Source organism: Sinocyclocheilus anshuiensis, unplaced genomic scaffold (assembly GCF_001515605.1).
Source record: "Sinocyclocheilus anshuiensis isolate Anshui unplaced genomic scaffold, SAMN03320099.WGS_v1.1 scaffold476, whole genome shotgun sequence".
Classification (NCBI taxonomy): Eukaryota; Metazoa; Chordata; class Actinopteri; order Cypriniformes; family Cyprinidae; genus Sinocyclocheilus; species Sinocyclocheilus anshuiensis.
The window spans coordinates 957,576-978,920 of record NW_015554139.1 but is presented as its reverse complement, the minus strand read 5'-3'; the positions used below and the strand labels follow the sequence as shown (position 1 = coordinate 978,920).

The window sequence follows — 21,345 nt, the reverse complement described above, 5'->3', positions numbered from 1 at the left end:
TCAATAGGGAAAGAAATTATAGATCAATATTCCTATGAAATATGACATATTGTTAAGAAAATGTTGCCAAGTTATTACTCCCATTATTACACTTATTTTTTTCATTATGGTTTGCCCCAAGAACACATTCAAATGAAAATTTGATGCATTGTATAGAATGGGAACACCAATTTATGGACATTTTACACACATATTCCATAAAGTACAGTAGTATATCAAATCATGCTATTATATCTTTCATAACAGTTGAGAATCATCTTTGTACAAAGTTTGGCTGAAAATAGCCTGAAACCTAAAAGCTGATGGTGAATGGAAAAATAAAACATTGCAATGTTTTTGCCTATTCGTGCATTTTCATGTCTATTTATTTATTATTATTTTTACATAATAGTCCTGGCATCCTCTAGGGCATAGAATAAAATATTAATAAAATATTTTTTTTCAAAGATTAGTATGTTATACGTTTGTCTCTTAAATAGCCAAAGATGCTAGTATGGCAATAAAAACAAACAAACTAAATAAATAGTTGACTATGAAAAGAAAAAAACGAATCAGAGAACAAATATAACAAATACAAATCAAAAAGAACAAAAGATTTACTTTTTTTTGTAGCCTATAAAATTCCTTTGCATTTTAGTGTTGCCTACAACACAGTCCTTCCCAAATGGCCCCTTTGTTCCAACCAACGGTCCATTTGGGAAGGACTGTTTTTTCATTATGGTTTGCCCCAAGAACACATTAATACGCAAATTAGATGCAATGGGAAAAAAATGGGAAAACCAATTTATGGCCATTTTACGCACATATTCCATAAAGTACAGTAGTATATCAAATCATTCTGTTATATCTTTCATAACATAGTTGAGAATCATCTTTGTATAAAGTTTGGCTAAAAATAGCCTGAAACCTAAAAACTGATTGGTGAATGAAAATATACAACATTGTTTTTGCCTATACATGCCTTCTGTCTATTATTTATTTATTTTTATATTTATTATTTTATTCATTATTTTATTTTTTAATAACTTGGTGTCCACATAGAATAAAATATGAATAAAATATATTTTTTCACAAATGTCTTTTTTTTTCTCCATTTGTTTCTTATGCTCCAACCAATGTAATGACAAACAAACAACAAAATCCACAAAACTTTTTTCTGGTTCTCAGGAGGATATTGAGTTAAATGGTTATCTTGTAAATATCGATTACGTGCATGTCTTTCACATTTTACTGCTGAAGGTTAAAATTGTTGTCATCTTTTACTGTTTTCAGTATTTTTCTGTTGACAGTTCAATTACGTTTTAGATTAGATGTTGTAAATGGGCTTTGCGATGAAGCCACTTTATGTTTAGAATTTATTATTTTTATATATATTTAATGCTTTGTTCTATTACAGTTCTCGTTTGTGGGTGTATGTTATCTTACTCTAGAGCATTTTAAGTTTGTTATTGACTTTGTCAAAGTTGAGATAATGTGGGTTATGCATTTTTCATGTCACCTTTTGTAGAGACAAAATATCATTCAAAATGTGCAAGATTCCAGAGATCCGTTATTTAATTTAGTTTTTTACTCACTGAAGACATAGAGACTTTTTTGATCAAATGTAATGAAAGCAGGGGACCAAAATGAACTCTTCTTGTCATGAGTGATAATTATAATAATAATAATTTCGAAAGTTGAAAATTATTTGCCGTTTATTATTTCTATTACAATTGTACGTACAATTATACGTTTTAAATTATATTTTTAGTTCTAATTTTTTGTTGTTGAAATGTCTTTTATTTGAGAAGTACATAGCACTTTTTAAAATGTTAATGACATTAAATGTCCATTCTCTGTTCTTAAGCAGCAAAGCACAGTTCGAATCACATCAAGTTCGACAGCGGTGGGTGTCATCAGTAAGAATGACGTGCCAGCATTAGGTTAACAGACTAGTGCAAAACCAACAACCTGTCTCTGAATGTGGACAAAACATAAGAGATGGCTGTGGATTTCAGGAATTCAGGATTTGTGATCATCACTCCCTGCTGAACATCAACAGCTCCTCCGTGGAGATCGTCAAGAACACCAAATTCCTTAGTGTTCACCTGGCGGAGAACCTTACCTGGTCCCTCAACACCAGCTCCATTACAAAGAAAGCCCAGCAGCGTCTCTGCTTCCTGAGAAACCTGAGGAAAGCCCAGCTCCCACCACCCATCCTCACCACGTTCTACAGAGGGACCATTGAGAGGATCCTGAGCAGCTGCATCACTGCCTGGTTTGCCAATTGCACCGGCTCGGAACGCAAGACCCTTCAGCAGATAGTTAGGACAGCTGAGAAGATCATCGGGGTCTCTCTTCCCTCCATCATGAACATTTACACAACACGCTGCATCCGCAAAGTCATAGTGGCCAATCACACACACACTCTTCACCCTCCTGCCATCTGGAAAAATGTACTGAAGCATTTGGGCCCTCACAGCCAGACTGTGTAACAGTTTCTTTGCACATTCCATTCGACTTCTCAATACAAAGGGACTAGACTAACACACACACACAAATTCATTGAAAATGTCTATTCTGCTTTATGTTGACCAACTAAAAAAAAATCACAACTGTATGCAGACTGTATGATAAAGAATTGTAATAAATTGGACAAGAATTAAAGTTCGCTGATTGCTTATCCTGCCTCAAACATGCAATTTAAATATAGATGTCGATACTTTATAAACGCACAGTAATAAAATCAGTTGAAAATTTAATATTTAACGTAACGTTTAAACCACATGGTCCAACTGGATGAAAATAATGTGAGGTCTTTAAAATGTATGAGAATAGAATAAAATAAAAAATCGAATGTGAATTTTATTGTAAAAGGCAACTGCATCATATGAAGGATGTTTCTAGATTAATATGCTGATTAATATAAATATGCTTAAACATTTAATGATCTTTTTGAGTATTAAAAAAATACTACTTATTTGTAAAAAAAAAAATACGATTGATACAAAAATATAATATTTTATTCAGAAAACAGTTAAGTAGATAAAACAATGGTGCAACGTAAAATATTTCAGGGAGGACAAAAGATCAAAGTAAAAAATATCAAGTAATCAAGGTTAGCTATCAAAAATGTACAGCAAGAACCAATCTCCAAAGTATCAGAAACTAGTTGACAAAAGAACACATTGCACAGTGTTCACGGTGGTTAAACAATTACATATTGCCTGTAAATCAGTGGAAATTACTATAGGAGACTGTTTGGTGTTAGTGAGCATATCAGCATTTTCATCTACTCTTGACTTTTTTCCCATTTTTTTAACATTTATTTTATAACAACAGAACAAGGATATTCTATAATGACCTAGACAGAAGTTTCATGCTAAAACTAAGTAGACAATATTCAGTAGCAATTTGTTTCTATTCTAACATCGGTGTGATTTAAGAGCAATTTTGAAGGCGTAGCTTTTACCACAGTGTGAGCAGCTATATGGCTTTTCTCCAGTGTGGCTTCGGAGGTGTACATTAAGAGAAGATTTTTGAGAAAAGCTCTTTCCACACTCCATGCACGCGTACGGCCTCTCGCCAGAATGAGTGCGCTCGTGAGTTGTGAGATACGTTTTCTGAGCAAACCGTTTACCACAAACTGTACAGACGTAAGGTTTTTCTCCAGAGTGTTTTCGCATGTGTTTTGTCATATGGCTTAAATACTCAAAGGTTTTCCCACAGAACACACACTTGAATTTCTTCTTTGGTGTAACGGTCTCATTGAAATTCAGGTTATAAGGAATGAATCCAACATCAGGGCTCAAATCTGACCATGTTGTGCTGTCTCCTTGTGTAGAGATCATTCCATCAAGAGGTTGTTCTTCAGCTTGTGTCTGGTGTACGTTCGATTGGACTTGGTCATCTGAAGGTATGGTGTATGTGATAAAATCATCAGAGCTTTGGGCGACACATCTCTTATCACTGATCACTGCAGGTCCTGTAATTCAATAAATGACACAATGAACATCTGAATATAAAAAAACAGTTAAAAGGGTAGTTCACCCCAAAATTAAAATCTGCTGTTAATTTACTCACCCTCAGGCCATCTAAGATGTAGAGGTCCTTTTTTCTTCGGTAGAACAGTACTTTTTTTTTTAGCTGAAACCGTGGTCCTTGGTGATTCATAAAATACGAAGTCAATGGCTACGTCACTTTGAGAGTCAAAAAAGGCGTATATAAGGGAACAAAAAATGAATACCCACTGCTCCTGACCTCTATTATGGGCCTTATTAAGCAAAACGACTGATCTGTGCAAAAAGCTAAATATTATTTACAACATTATTACATGTAATCCATAGCCTCAGACAAACAGGGAAGTCTAACAAGTGAATAGACTAGTCTTAATCAACACACCGTTTTATATAAACAATGAGAAACCATTAAAACTTACATTTCACCCCTTCATTCAAGTACTCTGTTCACGCATGCACATATCACCACCAGCTCATCAGTCTTCAGTATGAGTCTGTACCGTTTCCTCAGTTTAGTGACTGTTGGAGGAACTGGAGCAATGAACGAGTTGGCAGAAATCAGCATCATAGGATAATTTACACCGGTATTTTGGCTCATTTCGAGTCGGTGACTCACTGTAAGGCACGTCCGAAAGTGAGTTTTGGTTGAGTGACTTGTAGATCTGGGCTGCTCGAGCCGAGAACGGTTTCAAATGGTTCAGTCTGATTTGGTGAACCAGTACTAAAGAACGATTCGTTCGCGAACCAGACATCACTCCAGACCTTTTGCCCGAGGCTGTGGATTACAGGTAATAGTGTTGTAAATAATGTTCAGTTTCTTGCACAAACCGATCGTTTTGCTTCATAAGACCTCAATGTATCATCATGAGCCGCGACTGTGTTCCCTGATATGCTCTTTTTGACTCTCAACTGACGGTAGCCATTGATTTGCATTTTATGAATCACAAAGGACCATGGCTTCATCCAAAATCTTTACAGTTCTACTGAAGAAAAAAAACTCATCTACATCTTGGATGGCCTGAGGGTGAGTAAATTAACAGCAAATGTTCATTTTTGGGCGAACTATCCCTTTAATAGCAGCCGTTTCTCTCCACAAACCTCTTAAACTGCTACTTTCGTTTTTCCTAGAGCAATCGTCATCCTTCAGTGTCTCCTCATTAATCATAATCACATCTGGTTCTTCATCCAGCAAATTTATTGGCTAAATTTATTGACAATACAGAGGGAGTTAGTCAGCTGTATTCTGACATTGTATTAAAAAAAAAAAACGTAAGCAGTATGTTAGACCTACCTCTTCTGTGTTGACTGATGAGTTCAGGTGTGTGTCGTCCTTCTGACCAACATTTGACTCCTCGTGTCTCCAGAGGTTCATGCACCATTCCTTACCGAAGACACTGTAAATTGTGGGCTGATGTTCAGTGTCTGTTGAACATGTGGTCATTTGTTAGGTTAAACCACTCAGGTCATTCTCAAGAAACAGAGCCTTTTGTGCCTGCAATTTTGATGTACAAATCCATTTCAAAATGTTGCAGCTGAGCTTTTCAAGCCAAAAGGAACTGATTATAGTCCTGAAATATACCAGTTGTTAATATATATTTACTAAGCCTATTACCATCTCTACTCTACTTAAAATGCTACATTATTTCAACCCAGTCACAATCATTTTGGAATAAATGTACCACAATTGTAGTATTGTTGCATTTTGGCATGCCTTGAATAAAATCATACATTTTTTATATCTTATTGTAAAACATTAGTGCCCTGCTCTAAAATGTGCTTTTGCTTACATGTGATTTCATTAGAATAACTGCATAAACCCAAAGAACTTCCACAGTTGCAAATGGTCATCAACTGTAGAATGGGCACGGATGGTGGATCCTCTGAGACCCATCTCAGACAATCGGATGTCTGAAGTTCATAAACACATCACAACTGTTACAAGAGGAGCAAACATTCGGGGTGGTAAATTGTAGCGGTTTTATAAAAGGTTTGCATTTACAATCTTCTGGGTTCATTCCTACTCCACTGAACCCAATGTGTTTCATATACTGTCTTCTTCATTCAGATCTTCAACATCCTCATTATTCCTCCTCATCATTACTTTCTTTTATTGCATGCATTTTTACAACTCTGTTCCTGGGGTTGAAGGTCAGGGGGACAATGCCAAATAAATGCCAAATGAGAAAATATAATTACATCACACCAAACGCCTATAAAAGTTTGATTAGAGCTTGACTACACCATGTGTTGTGTATGAATATGTGTGTAATGAAACAAAAATGACAACATTTCTTTTGTATGAACTCAGTAGAAAAAAATTTTTTTTTATTATGTCACTCTTTTAAATATTATTTCCAAAAAAAAAAAGATTTTGAAGTGTAGAAATACACGGACGGCAAAGGACTAAAGTTAAGACAATTTTAGTATTTTCTCAGAAAAGCGTGCTTTTATATATAAAAGCGTCCATTTAATATGGACACAGAAATTGGCGAATATTAGGCCTACTGCAAAAAATATATATACAAAACTAATTTTAATAAAAAAGTAAATACAAAACCTGCTCTTCTAAAGTTTCTGCATTACAATCTATCAAATAATGTTCATTAATCTGTGAATTATATCAGTAGTCATTCACGAGAACAGACACCGTTTCCTAAAAATGACCCTACTTGAAGTGTCATAAAATCCCCTTGGCACAAGTCATGAGCAAGCAATTAATAATCCCTCAAGTTACTCAAGGGCACAAATATTATCCTATGTGGGGTATGAACACACAGCGTAGTTTACTAGCTCGGGTCTTTAATTAGCCTGCACATCCTCATGTGTCCCTCTATCTGTGTTTAATTTTGGGCAAATTCACAGTAGCAACACGCGTTTTATAAATCACCTGCAAGTCCCGGAAGGCGGGATGATGGAGCTGTCCTCTTCGTCTTTCCAAACTTAAGTTCGTTCTCCAGAAAATGACATTTCTTTTTCAGAGATTCATTTTCGTTTGTACAGCGTGAAATCTCTAATCGCAGCAACAAAGAATTCTCCTCGAAAAGTTTGCCTATTTCAGCAACAGCGGTTCTCGCCATAATTTCCATTATGGATGTTAACTGCGTCTGAAAATCACCAGTATTCATGATGTCCGTCGCTTACGAGAAGCTTTAAAATGTTTGGAGAAAAATTTGACTCCACTGTACTCTTAATATAGCTGTTTTTTTTTTGGCAGTCACTGTCCCTATATTCAGCACAATGTTTCTGTAGAAACAAACCATAAATAGCGTTTGGCTGAAAGGAATCATGGGATGGATTACCGTAAACCACCGTATAGAAGATACGAGAAAAAAATGCAACTGGGTTCAGAATATCATCGATCAGGGAAATAAAAAATTAAATGTTATATTTATACGACCACGAAAAGAACAAGAGTATATTTATTTTAATAATAAGCTCAAATTTGCCTTTTGGAATGATGGAAGAACATCAAAGTTTTTTTTTCTCCAATAAAACATCAGTTTTCCCAATAAAACAACATCACACATTCGCAAAAAAAAAAAACACGAAAATATCCTGGTGTTTAATGCAATCAATAAATATAAATAAATAAATAGATAGAACAAGTTTCGCTGTTTTCAGACATGACTTTGTATTTAATGCTGATCTGATGCCACATGAATCAAACTGTTTATCAATCTGTACATTTTTTTAAATGATCTCTGTGGAGTGCAAATCAACGCAGTTTGAAACTGATATCAGCACATTTACTCAAGCTCATTGCCATTAACTAATGTTGTTGCAAGTCTGACAAGACAAGTGTTTGTTAAGATTGAATTTGGTCGTGAACCCTTTCCCACATTTTGCGCAAGTGTAGGGTTTTTCTCCCGTGTGACTTCGCAGATGCATGTCTAGAGTGCATTTCTGAATAAAGCCTTTTCCACAGAGCGAACATCGATATGGCTTCTCTCCAGTATGGGTGCGCTGATGGGTATACAGGTGTCCTTTCTGAATGTAGCTCTTTCCACAAAGCGTGCACCTGTATGGCTTCTCACCTGTGTGACTCCGCTGATGTATTGTAAGTTGACTAAAACACCTGAACCTCTTCGAACAGTAGGAGCAAACAAAACGCTTATCCCCTGAAATAGTGTTGGCACTGGATGTTCTTGCGGAGTGTGATGCACTCAAACTCTGTGTGTGACTGAAAGAAGTGTTTGGATCACTGTTTGCCACAGTCTGGTTCACTGTGATTGTTCCAGGTGAGACTTTTGGTGGTTCTGCTTTAGATGGGACTCTTTCGGTTGTGTTTTCTCTATTTCCTCTGTCAACACAAGGAACAGTTTTGAGAGCATCCTTGATGGGTGACAGGCTCACAGCTTCACCACATTGGGTTCCTGTGGTTAAGTGAAAGTAATGTAAGTGAAAGGAAGTCATAAATTATTTAGAAACACTAGCAATTAAAATGTTCCACCATTATAGAACAGTTAGTTCCAGACTTACGTGCTTCACTGTTGTCTTGACCAATCCAAACATCTACTTCCTGTTGCTCCTGCTTTACCATACTAATTGGCTGGTTTACCTCACACTTCTGCTGTGGACTGTCCTTTGACATTGTGACATTACATTATATCTTATATTTGTATAAAATATATAGAAACATTATGTTTTCAACAGCTCTTGTGCTTACAAATATTTAAAGGCAATTAATATGGATATTTACGGCGAGAAGAGAACTTGCTTGGTCTTGCTGAATTACTGTTGGGATGTCTCCTGTTGGGCCTCTACACCTGTTCAAACGATTGTGCGTCTCCTCTTGGTCACATTCACTAGAAAAATAATATAAAAAAGTGTTATACACTAGTGGTCAAAACTTTGGAATAATTAATATTTCTGAACATTTCTGAAAGAAGTCTATTATGCTCAGTAAGGCTGCATTTATTTGAGCAAAAATACCGTAGAAACAGTAATATTGTGAAAAAATATTAAAATTTAAAATAAATGTATTCTATTTGAATATATTTTAAAATGTAGTTTATTCCTGTGATGCAAAGCTGAATTTTCAGCATCATTACTCCAGTCTTCAGTGTCACACGATCCTTCAGAAATCATTCTAATATGCTGATTTGCTGCTCAAGAATAATTTCTTATTATCTTATTATTTTGAAAACATGTAATGAAAACGTATTAATTCATATGCTGATTTGCTGCTCGAGAAACATTTCTTATTATAAAGTTCAAAAGAACAGCATTTATTTTAAATATCATTATTTTTCTAACATCATAAATGTCTTTACTATCACTTCTGAACAATTTAATGCATCCTGGTTTACGGAGTATACATTTCTTTAAAAAAATCTTTCTTACCCCAAACCTTTAAATGGAAATGTATCATGGTTTTCACAAAAAAATATTAAGACGCACAACTGTTGTCAACATTGATAATAATAATAAATGTTTCTTGAGCAGCAAATCAGCATATTAGAATGATTTCTGAAGGATCATGTGACACTGAAGACTGGAGTTTCTTGCAAGAAAAGTTGAACAGTCGTACAGATTGGCTGCAGAGAGTGACCCTCAATAACACTCTGACTCAGTATACCGTATATATATATATATATATATATATATATATAAAACAATTATAAGTTGCAATAATATTTCACAATATTACTGTTTTTGCTGTATTTTTGATCAAATAAATGCAGCCTTGGTAAGCATAAGAGACGTCTTTCAAAAACATTTAAAAATCTTAATTATTCCAAACGGTAGTGTATAAATTAAATTAGTATGGTTCATTGACTTCACTGTGGACATTATTCAGCATGGCTTCATATGTTATGAGACTGCATAGAGTTGCATATATACGATGTTAAATATACAGATGCATATACGTGTGTTATAAAGTATAAAGTGCAATTCCATGCTAAATAAACACCAAAGAAAAGTGGACCTACCTCTTAACAGATGTGAGACTCTCTGGCAGTGTTTGTCCAGTGCTCGTCCACAGCTGGACCTCCATCAGCCTCAGTCTCTTCCTCAGTGCGCTGATTTCACTGCGGCTGCGGGTGACCTCCGACAACAACACTTCACACTCCACATCCACGAGTTTGCTTATCTCTAATACAGCTGTTTGCACAAGTGTTTCCATGATGGAAGCTAACTGAGTCTTAAAAGAGGAGAGAGTGGACACCATCTCCCAATATTTCCACAAACTATCGAAAGGAAGTCACAAACTTTTTTTTTTTTTACAGATATACAAAATCAACTGCTATCTATATACTTTATCTAGTTGTATATTTTAACGTAATAATATTCATATTAAATAAATAGTTTCTACAGATTTCATCTTTCAGCAACGGCTCTCTCTCCTACTATTTCTTGTACGTGTAGCTCAGTGTGAACGATTTACCCAAAATATGGCTCACCAACGCCATCTATTGAAATGGAGCTGTTTGAGTGCGAGCCACATGGTGAATTTCACAAAACCAGACTGTTATAAATCTAATTTTCGATTATGTACTGCTGATATAACGTATTTTTGCGTCCATAGACAAAATGTTTCGGCTCCCAAAACATATAATAGTCACAGATAAATTGCGATTCTTTTCCATACATATTGTGACAACGCTTTATAATGGTCACTGCATAATGAAATGTGCGTGCTTCAATACTCCAAAGTAAAACTAATCGACAAGATCCAACTTGAGACTCCGAGGCCCTGAAATCCACCGAATAGTTAGAAACGGGGCTTGAATCCATTGAGCACTACATTACCCAGAATGCAGCAGTAGACTCTAGAGTAGGCAGCGTTCGCTGCGATTGGATGTTGGTCAGGTCAGGTCGCACGTAAAGGAAATCTCACTAGTAAGAAAACATTCCACGGTGAGTGCAAAATAATTTCGTAGTTTTTACAGCTACCATAAGTGTAAAAGCACGAAGCATCATTTTGACGTGTTATTGTTGCTTAGTGCACTTAAACTATGGCTCACATTTTGGTTCAATACTTGCTTGATTCATTTGACTCAAACCTGCACTGCTCAATCCAATGAAACAGTGCACATTGTTCACAGCACCTGTATTGCAGAGGGCAGATGACTTATTGATTGTTTCCTTTTTCTGGTCATTCTAATACAGTTGGGCGCATGTATTGAGTTCTGCTCTGTCAGTTGACTTAAGCATTGCTTCATATTTGAACTGATTGGCATAATCATCGCCTCTGTTTATTCCAGGGAGTGATGTCTGGACCAAGAGTGGTGGTTTTCCCCTCAGTGGCCGAGCTTGGATCCACTCTGGCCCAGCTGGTGTCCTCTCGAGCAGAGAACGCTCTCAGCACAGGTGAAAGCTTCTCCCTGGGCCTTTCAGGAGGGAGTTTGGTGTCCATCCTGAGTAAGGAGCTGCCTGCTGTCCCGAGTCTAGACTGCAGCAGATGGCTCATTGGGTTCTGCGATGAGAGACTCGTTCCATTCAGTGATCCTGAGAGCACTTATGGCTTATATAAGGTAACTCGGTGCATATTAGAAAGAATGGCAGTCTTTTACTCTTACTAGAAAACCTGTAGAGCTAATCAAGTCAATTCATAGTTTTCAGTCACATGACACAGAGACCTGGAGGTAAAACATCTGTAGAACTGCAGCACAGGCCTGTCAATTTTTGTTCCAGGTCACAAATATTTAGATCACCCCTCAAAATAATTGAGTCAAAGATATGTGAACAAACTGCAAGTTTAGGCCCCTTGCAATCCATATACAGCACCTCCCGAGTAGTTCATTCACTAAAAACAGAGAGACATTCTAAAACAAATAGTTCACCCAAAAATGAAACTTTACTCACCCTCAGACCATCCTAGATGTAGGTAAGTTTGTTTCTTCATGGGAACAGATTTGGAGAAATTTAGCATTACATCACTTGCTCACCAATGGATCTTCAGCAGTGAATGAGTGCCGTCAGACCAAACAGCTGATAAAAACATCACAATAATCCACACAAATCCAGTCCATCAATTAACATCTTGTTTCTAGCTAAAATATGAGTCCTATTCTATATTGCTTTCTCTAGTGAAAAATCTCATCTGAATCAGGAGAGAAATATGCACAGATCATGCATAAGTGAAAACAGTTCTAAACTGATATGTCGGTGGATTTTATTGTGAGAGGGCATTAATGGATGGATTTTACTGGAGGAAGTGCTATTATAGATATTAAAAGATCAAATTTCAATATGCACCTTATTGACGATACATGCTATATACAGGCAAGCAGATGAGCTCAGAATATTTACACAATGTTAAGCGTTTTCTTTATAATAGTTTTATATGGGAAAAGACTTAAACCTTGCATTCATATTACAGGTGCATCTCAATAAATTAGAATGTCGTGGAAAAGTTGTGCTGTACATGTGGAAGAACTGACAATAAAGCAGACTTGACTTGACTTGACTTGAGTTTCACAATTTGAGTTGAATTACTGAAATAAATGAACTTTTCCACGACATTCTAATTTATTGAGATGCACCTGTATGTGTTCATCTGTTTGTACTTAGTATGTTTTATTAATAAGATGTATAATGGATTTGGTCCTCCCATATCTTGAAGCATCAAGCCACACTAAGCATTTTGTCTATAGTGACTTTCTATGGGAAAATGTTGCATTCATATTCTTGATGCATTTGCTTGCCTTTATTTGGTCTTTTAATATCACTGTATTTAGTACAAACCCGGTAAAAGCAGAGAAAGACCTTGCCTTGCTTTCCAGGTGGGCATTTCTATAAGGGTGTGATCATGTCATGTGAAAACTGAGATTACTTATAGCTTTTTATATCCTACAGAATCAATTGTTTGAGAAAATCAACATTCCAGAAGATAGGATTTTAGCTATAGATCCTTCTTTACCGGTGCAAGAATGTGCTGATGACTATGCTGGCAAACTGAGCAAGGTGCGATTTCGTTTTCTAGACATTACATAAAACACATTTGATTTTTGTTTTTCTAATTCATAGCCCTTAATAGAATTTTGTCATTGTAGGCTTTTAAAAAGGAGCAAATTCCAGTTTTTGACATGCTGTTGCTGGGAATGGGACCAGATGGACACACCTGCTCTCTCTTTCCAGATCATCCTTTATTACAGGTTTCAGATCAATTCTTAATGAAGCAGCAATATAACATCTACTTTTAGTTTACCATATATACCACTTATTACAGAATCCTATTGATTCTCCTATTGACCCTTTATCTGTTTTGAAATAGATTTGTCTTTAAGTATGTGTGTGTAAGTAAAAATGTGATTTTGTAGGAAAGCCAGAGGACAGTGGCACCCATCTCTGATTCCCCCAAACCACCGCCTCAGCGTGTCACTATGACATTACCCACAGTTAACGCTGCTCGATGTGTAGTGTTTGTGTCAACTGGGGGCAGCAAAGCTCCTGTACTCAAGGTAAGCACTTTCTGATGTGTCTATATTTATAATTGTGAATGTTATATTTTTGTTTTATTAGTTTAATATTCTTACTGTTTCAGTTTTGATTCTGTAATTTTGTAGCAAGTATTGGAGGGTGGAGAAGGCCCTGAACTTCCAGCAGCTCTGGTCGCACCTAGACAGGGAGAACTCTTCTGGCTAGTGGATGAGCCAGCAGCTGCCTCCCTCACGTCTCAGGTGGAGAGGCCAGGTCCTGGGGCAAAACTCTGAACATAGGAGAGAGAACTTGTGGAAGCACGGTCTAGTATTCCTATGGAGTCCTTAATAAGCCCTATGTTTGCAAAGATTTTTTCTTCACAGCACTTACGAAAATTTTCATTATCATTGCTAATTACTGCAGTTATTGTTACTACTGTAAAACTATTATAGGCTCTACGAAGCTTTCAGAATGTCTTTTTTTTTTTAAATAAGACTATTCACTAATACTACGCTACCATAGCTTTATTATAACAACAATGACTGTTGAATCTATGGTATTTTGATGAAATACCATGGTTACCTTTTTAAATTTTTGTTAGATGCAATCTGAATCTGTTATTTAAAAATTGCCCAAAAAACTGAATACAATTTTAAGAGGTTAATATCCATTCTGCAGTTTTCCATTTTGGTTGTATTTCATGCATTGTGTCTTATGGAAGCCCATTTTCACCATTAATAATTGCGACTTTTTTCTTGCAATTCTAAGAAAAAAATCTCAGAACTGTGTGAGATATAAACTTAAATATTTGACATGAGTTTACATCTCACAGTTCTGTTTTTTTTTTGTCCATGGAGTATAAAATAATAATAATTGCTACTTTTTATCTCAACAATTGCAAGTTTATATCTCACATTTCCAACTTTATTCCTCAGAATTGCGAGAAAAATGACTGAATTGTGAGCTATAAACTCAGAATTGCTAGAAAAAAGTCTGAATTGTGATATGAAAAGTTAATTTAAATAATAATAAAAAATAATAATCCTGTGGCTGAAACAGGCTTCCACACTGTTAATTTATTTATTTATTTATATTAGAATATATGGAATTTTTCTACTTCAAAATTTCATGTTTAACCCAATGTGATACTTGCTGTTTCTTTGCAATTATTTGTGAAATTTACTAGCAATTTATGAGTAAAAATGGTCTCGAAATCCTACACTTTTTTTTCCCCTCAGTGTATAGTTTCTGGTGTACAGGAAAAAGCGTATTTATATGGTGCTATATACAGGGTTATTATTGTTAACTAAAAATACAAGCACAAAAACATTTTTACTAACAAAATATAAAACCTTAAAATAATATAACCTTTCCTAATCTGCTAGATATATTTTAAAGACAAATAATGACTTGAAATCTTAATATGAATTACTCATCAGTGCTCTCAGTTTGCAGATTTACCAGAATGCGTCCCTCCCCTTTAAACGTCAGCGAAACATCCCCTTTAACTCGCTCGTCTCACACAAACTGCAGCGTTGTCAATGCATGCTGATTTTGGTCGGCGGAATTATTTCAACTTAAGTTACCCGTTTTTAACTTTCTACCTCCTCATGAACTGGATGTAACTGTGTGGTTTAGCTTTAAGAGCTTATATTCCTGGTTGTAAAGAGTGTGTGCTGTACAATGCTCTGGTTCGTGTTGTTCGTGTCGGTGCTGTGGTGCTGTCTGATGAATACTGGACCAGCTCAAGGATACTTCCATGAAGAGCGCTGGAGCCCGGAGTCTCCTATATTAGCTCCCCGAGTAATGATCGCTCTGATCTGCCGCAACGCCCAGCACTCGCTGCCACATTTCCTCAGGACCATTGAGCGCCTCAATTACCCTAAAGACCGAATCGCGCTGTGGTAAGTGAGTGCGTGTAAATAGTACTTATTTTTCCATTACTTCTAAGTATTCCAGTAGTGACTAGTACTTATTAGTAGTACTTAATGGCGTACTAGTCACTTTCCCCAACATTTCCTCCACTGTTACTAGTAACAAACTGCACATCCGTGTAGTTTTTCCCCATTTATTGTAACTATTCCAGTTAAATCATTCGTTAATAGATATGGTACTATCTATATATAGTTACAGTAACTATATACTTCAGCTGTACTCACTCTAAAAAATGCTGGGTTATTTCAACCCAATTTAGGTCAAATATGGACTAACCCAACTTTTGGGCTACATTTTTGGATTACGTTTTTAACCCAAAAGTTGTGTTACTCCATATTTGACCCAAAATTGGGTTGAAACAACCCAGCATTTTATAAATAGGCCTACCCGTATCTTTTTTCCAGACACTAGTATCCCATTTGTTACTTGAATCATTTCTTGTGGCACTACTTTCAATTGCTTTTTGGACTAGGGTTTCATTCTTGGTGTCTGTGAACATCTGTCTTCCAGCAACTCAATTCTCTGGAGGGCAAATTTAAGAAGAAAAAAAATGGGATGGGAGGAGTTTCTCCGTTCTCACTGCGTCCTTCTCATATCTGCCAGCTTTACTCAAATTTTTCCCTTAAAGTTGTCATTGTCCTAACCAGTGAATGAAGAGCTCTGTTGTGAAGGTGTCAGTTACCACGAACGCTCTGAAGCTTGCCATAGTCATGCCCTAGAGATAGTCTAGACATTGTCTCTGCACCTAAATGAATGTAAAACTGAGACTATTGTTTTTGCACCCTCCAATGCATCTGGGTCCACTAATATTTTTAGGCCCTTTATTTATTTATGGTAAATCCACGGTAAAATATGCAGGTGTAATTTTTGATGACTCCTTGAAATTTGACAAACAGATTAATGGTGTTAGATCCGTTTTCTTTTTTTTTTTCAGTTAAGAACATTGGCAAAGGTCAAGCGGTCTTCTCACCACGATTACAGATTGTCCAGAATTCTGCTGCTAGATTATTGGTTCTCAGAAACTGGAACATATTACTCAGATTTGATCATCTTTACATTGGTTACCAGTCCGTTATAGGATTGATATAAATAATTTTGCGGTTTGTTTTTAAATCTTTAAACGGCCTTGCACCATCTTATCTCTCTGATTTGTTACAACCTTACTCACAAATGGCACGGTCCCCCCACAGTTTACGACACCATCAAGATCACCCAGGTCCTCTGACCAGAAACTCCTGTTTGTTCCTAGGTCGAGACCAGGTCGAGACGTAAACTTTGTGGGGACTGTGCTTTTGCAGTGTTGGCCCCCATAGCTTTGGAACAGTTTGCCTTTGCACATAAGACCTGCCTCCACATTGGTGTCATTTAAGTCTCTTTTAAAGACTCATCTCTTCTCCCAGGATTTTCTACAGAATGCTGCTCAGTGATTTGTTGTTGGAACCTCATTGTTTTTTAGCTTGAATGGTTTGACGTCCATGCTGTATAACAGATGTGTGTGTGTATTGTGTGTTTATTTATGTTTTAGAATCTGTACAGCACATTGGTCAACTTGTTGTTTTTAATTGTGCTTTAGAAATAAATTGCCTTGCCTAGATTGAATTGTCATATAAAGTCAAGAGAATAAACGTAAAACAGTCGGTTTAGCTGCTTATGGTGGTCTGCAAGAGCAGGCAGAGTGAACAATGAAAAACAGAAATGCAGTGAAATGTTATTGATCACTGTATTAAAATTGCTGTCAATCGATTAATCACATTCAAAATAGAAGTGTTTGTTTACATAATATATGTGTGTGTGTACTGTTTAATATGTATATATAAATACACATGCATGTATATATTGAAAAAAAATTTTTGTTTATATATAAAATATTTATATTTATATATGAATATATATATATATATATATATATATTTAAATATTTTTTAAATGTATACATGTATGTTTGTGTATTTATATATACATAATAAATACACACAGTACACACACATATATATTATTAACAAACACTTTCATTTTGGATGCGATTAATCGCGATTAATTTTTTGACAGCACTAATTAAAACATAATTAAACAAATTATCATGTTTCTCTGGAATACATGGTTCTGATTGGTTACACTCCATTTAGACCAGGGGTGTCAAACTCAATTCCTGGAGGGCCGGAGCCCTGCAGATTTTAGATTCAACCGGCCCTCCAGGAATTGAGTTTGAATGAAATTGAATTGAGGAACATGCTTTGACACCCCTGATTTAGATTCTCCGTTTAATGATTAAATGTTTCTGAAAAATGGCCGATCACCCAATATTACTTGTCCATGAATTAATTTAATTTATCTGGTGAGTAGCCATGTCAGTATAATAATAATGTACAGTCAGATGGACAACGATTAGCTGATTGTACACTATCATTTACTTGTACTGATTTATTTGTTTTCTGTACGTGTAAATGTGTGTTTTTTATGTGGTAGCATACGAGTCTCACAAACAACATGTAGATTAAGGTTTTTTGTTAACAAAAATCTGCCAGGTGATGGAGCTGTGGTCTAGAGGTTAGTGCACATGCTCCAACATGTTGATGTTGGCGTTACAGGTTTGAATTTGGCTCCTGTCATTTGGTGACCCCATTTCCTCCCTTTTCCCTGAGCACGTTACTTGTTTTTATTCTTACTGTATTAAAAAAAAAGCCAAAAATTAAAATTTTGTCATCATTTACTCTCCCTGTCCTGTTAGACCTGAAACACAAAAGAAGATATTTTGAAGAATGTTGTTAATAACCACAGTATGGACAAAATATACAATGGAAGTGAGTGGGAACCAAAACTGTTTGGTTACCAACATTTTTTTTTTAAATATATTCCTTTGTGTTGAGCAGAAAAAAGAAATGCATACAGTTATGATGGTGGATATGACAATAGAACTTTCATTATCCCTTTAAATCCATTAACTGGTTTTATTCGTGTCTTTTGATTTAATATGACTGAATTCAACAATTGTTACAAAAAAAAAAAAAGGTTTAAGATTAGATTAAGTAGAAATAGCTTTTTAAGACAACTGCAGTTTCACTTCTGCACATTGGCAGAAGGGAAATTAATGTTCATAAACCTTAAGCCGCATATTCATTATTAATGCTATGTCACTCATGTAACTCAACCAGCAAGAGGGCCTCAGCAAACTTCCATCTCAAGATTACACTAAAAAGTATTTAAATAAATAAATAATTTTGAATATATTAGCATAATCAAACTCTCATCTGAAGTAAAATGCTAAAAAAAAAAAGTAATAATAAAAACAATAAATAATAAAATAAAAATAATACAAATATTTCTTTTTCCCCCTCAATAACTTGTTTTTAATTGAAGAACATATATTTCTTGAAACTTCTGAAGTCACAAAATGATTGTGGTTAATTCATTTATTATCAATATTTATAGTTTATGTTAATAAAAAGGTTTGAAAACAAGAAGCTTTGTCAGTTGCAGCAGAAATAGCTTATATTGTGATGGACAACGAGGGGCCTTTGAGTCAGAAAGGTTAAAAACCACTGATATAACTGTTTGAAAATAGACTTAGTAACAATATAACTTGAATTCCCTTCTTGAATCAGTCTGTACTGTAGTAATAGTAGCTGTTGGCCAGAGTTAATGTGTTAACTCTGTTCGGATCTGTAAACTCTTAGGCCTCACAGCTGTGCTGTTTCACGCTCTGCTCCGGGAGACTCGTCCGTTCATGCCAAGACAGAGCCAGTGAAAAGTAGGACGTGTGGTTTAACTTATGTCTTCAGCAGAATGGGACGCTACCTGTCTGTTTACTTTGTCTTTGCTCCTTTCTCTCTGTGATAACCAGATAGCGTGGCAGTTTCACTTCTCAAGTTCTGCTACTCTTTTAGCCTAGTTCTGCTGTAGAGTTTAATTTAGAGCTTTTGTGTTTCTTCATTCATTTCCCTGTTGCTGGTCTAAATATACATTATGCACTGAAAGGTCTTGTTAAATATGGTGTGATTATACTCTGTGCGAGTGCAGGTAATCATAAGTTTGTGGTTAGCTCATGTAATCTTTAGTTTCAACCATATATTGTTTTCTGTAGAAAGTAAACCGCATGCAATGAGCACCATTTCTGTGGGTTTCTGACAGGGTCGCAACCGACCACAATATTGACAACACTACTTACCTACTGCGAGACTGGCTCATCAATGTACAGAAACTCTACCATTATGTGGAGTGGAGGCCAAAGGAGGAACCAAGGTTTGCCATGTTTCTTCACTTGTGGTTTCATGGAACTGGTTCATTTTTGCATTTCCTTTCATGTACTATGTCTTGGATTTCTCTTTCTCATTCAGAAAATATCATGATGAGGAAGGACCAAAGGAATGGACGAATGAGCGTTACGCCTACGTCATGAGACTGCGGCAGGCAGCGCTTGAGTCTGCACGAGAGATGTGGGCAGACTATCTCATGGTGAGTTTACCACACACTGTCCACTCTCTTTTAGGACCATGAATCTCCAAGATATTAAATGGATACTTGTGGACATTGAATGTTGCGATTATTGATTAATCATCTGATTGTCATGATTATTTGATCTAATCGCTGTTTTTTGAAGTAACTGAAGTAGATGGGCAGTTTAAATTTCCATAACAATTTGCCATTGTCACGTGGTTTTGGTTTATGTTCATGTTTCCATTTCTTTTATTTTGTAGTTTAGTCATGGTTATGTTTCCTGTTCCTGTCATGTGATTCCCTTGCCCTCATGTATCTTGCCAGGTGCTCCCATATTCAATGTGTCATGTTGTGATTGATTGTTTTAGTCATGTGTCCTGTGTTCTCATTGGGTCTTTGTCTTGATTGTTCCAGGTGTCTTTTGTTAGTGATTAGTGTCTTTTTTTGTTTTGTATCTCGCTTACATTTCTGTTCAATAAATACTGCACTTGGGTTCTCACTACACTCGCCGTCAGTGGACTATTGTTACAGCCATTCAAAAAAGCGAAAAAATAAAGAGCATAAAGAAATGCCATCAAATGTGGACTCGTGTCATTTTCCTGTGTGGTAGGGAGAAGCAGAAGAGTCATAATTTGGCAGAACACTGCAAAGTTTTACTGCAGTTTAAAGAAATAGTTCACCCAAAAATAAAAAAAAAAGTTACAAATGTGTTCACCCTCAGGCCATCCAAGATGTAGATGAGTTTGTTTCTTCATAGAAACAGATTTGGAGAAATGTACAATTACATGACCAATGGATCCTCTGCAGTGAATGGGTGCCGTCAGAATGAGAGTCCAAACAGCTGAAAAAAAACATCACAGTAATCCACACGACTCCGGTCCATCAGTTAATGTCTTGAAGTGAAAAGTGGTAACCATTACATTCTGTCCTCTAGCCATAATATTGCTTTCTCCAGAGAAAAATCTGTCTCATATGAATCAGGAGAGAAATATGAACAAATTAAGTTTACAAGCCAAAACAGTCCTAAACAATTGGATAGGTGGGTTTTATGTGAGAGGACAACAGTGGATAAACCTTTTAACTGGAGGAAGCGTTATGGATTATGGACTGGTACTTTGGCCAGAAGTGACGGTTTAAATGATGACCCTCAATAGCTATGTGTGAACACTCATTAAAGGTGTCATATGATGTTGCTAAAAATAACATTATTTAGTGTATTTGGTGTAATGAAATGTGTTTATGCGGTTTAAGGTTCAAAAAACACATTATTTTCCACATACTGTACATTATTATTTCTCCTCTATGTCCCGCCTTTCTGAAACGCGTCGATTTTTACAAAGCTCATCGGTCAGAAAAGCGAGGTGTGCTCTGATTGGCCAGCTATCCAGTGCGTTGTGATTGGCTGAATTCCTCAAGCATGTGACGGAAATGTTACACCCTTTACCATACTGTCATGCCCTGTCCGGCCAGAGTGACGAGACAAAAACATTAAAACCCATTATAAACGAGGCATTTGGTGCATCCAGTGGGATTATAATGATTTATACTGTCTTTTTACGCGTTGCGTTGCATCGCGCCGCGTAAACATAAAACCATGTCTGCATTTGTGATC

General features: G+C 36.1%; 4 protein-coding genes across 10 annotated transcripts in view; 2 read left to right on the top strand and 2 right to left on the bottom strand.

Annotated features, from left to right (window-relative positions):
• Positions 1–7,275, bottom strand: part of LOC107670496 (zinc finger protein 33B-like) — an 18,085-nt gene extending 10,810 nt beyond the window's left edge. Inside the window, exons 1-4 of one of the 3 annotated variants that reach the window (XM_016463120.1) lie at positions 6,886–7,275; positions 5,290–5,420; positions 5,097–5,199; positions 3,802–3,964 (exon numbers count right to left, since the gene is read on the bottom strand). In XM_016463120.1, coding sequence (XP_016318606.1) covers positions 3,802–3,964; positions 5,097–5,199; positions 5,290–5,420; positions 6,886–7,123 — 635 coding nt within the window. In that variant the 5' untranslated portion in view covers positions 7,124–7,275. Of the gene's footprint in view, positions 1–3,270; positions 3,965–5,096; positions 5,200–5,289; positions 5,421–6,885 lie in introns of those variants that run through there. The other 2 variants (XM_016463119.1, XM_016463121.1) reach the window with 2 other exon arrangements.
• A 283-nt stretch (positions 7,276–7,558) lies between these two features.
• Positions 7,559–10,407, bottom strand: LOC107670495 (zinc finger protein 79-like). 3 transcript variants are annotated; one of them, XM_016463117.1, is made up of 5 exons: positions 10,387–10,407; positions 9,932–10,143; positions 8,698–8,803; positions 8,478–8,580; positions 7,559–8,371 (listed from the first exon to the last, which is right to left on the bottom strand). In XM_016463117.1, exons 2-5 carry the CDS (start codon positions 10,123–10,125, stop codon positions 7,764–7,766), a joined length of 1,011 nt encoding a protein of 336 aa, XP_016318603.1. In that variant the 5' UTR covers positions 10,126–10,143; positions 10,387–10,407; the 3' UTR covers positions 7,559–7,763. The 3 variants fall into 3 exon arrangements, with proteins under 3 accessions (XP_016318603.1, XP_016318601.1, XP_016318602.1); XM_016463115.1 differs by lacking the exon at positions 10,387–10,407 and having other exon boundaries at positions 9,932–10,366; XM_016463116.1 differs by lacking the exon at positions 10,387–10,407 and having other exon boundaries at positions 8,716–8,803; positions 9,932–10,365.
• A 382-nt stretch (positions 10,408–10,789) lies between these two features.
• On the top strand, positions 10,790–14,085 carry LOC107670497 (6-phosphogluconolactonase-like). Of its 2 annotated transcripts, none has more exons than XM_016463122.1 (6): positions 10,790–10,859; positions 11,207–11,476; positions 12,801–12,908; positions 12,998–13,099; positions 13,265–13,405; positions 13,511–14,085. In XM_016463122.1, the coding sequence occupies exons 2-6, from the start codon at positions 11,213–11,215 to the stop codon at positions 13,655–13,657; spliced, it is 762 nt and encodes a 253-aa protein (XP_016318608.1). In that variant the 5' UTR covers positions 10,790–10,859; positions 11,207–11,212; the 3' UTR covers positions 13,658–14,085. The 2 variants fall into 2 exon arrangements, with proteins under 2 accessions (XP_016318608.1, XP_016318609.1); XM_016463123.1 differs by lacking the exon at positions 10,790–10,859 and adding an exon at positions 10,872–11,096.
• A 645-nt stretch (positions 14,086–14,730) lies between these two features.
• LOC107670492 (procollagen galactosyltransferase 1-like) overlaps positions 14,731–21,345 on the top strand; it is a 14,367-nt gene continuing 7,752 nt past the window's right edge. For both annotated transcript variants that reach the window (XM_016463112.1, XM_016463113.1), the window contains exons 1-3: positions 14,731–15,268; positions 19,428–19,538; positions 19,634–19,751. In XM_016463112.1, coding sequence (XP_016318598.1) covers positions 15,048–15,268; positions 19,428–19,538; positions 19,634–19,751 — 450 coding nt within the window. In that variant the 5' untranslated portion in view covers positions 14,731–15,047. The remainder of the gene's footprint in view (positions 15,269–19,427; positions 19,539–19,633; positions 19,752–21,345) is intronic.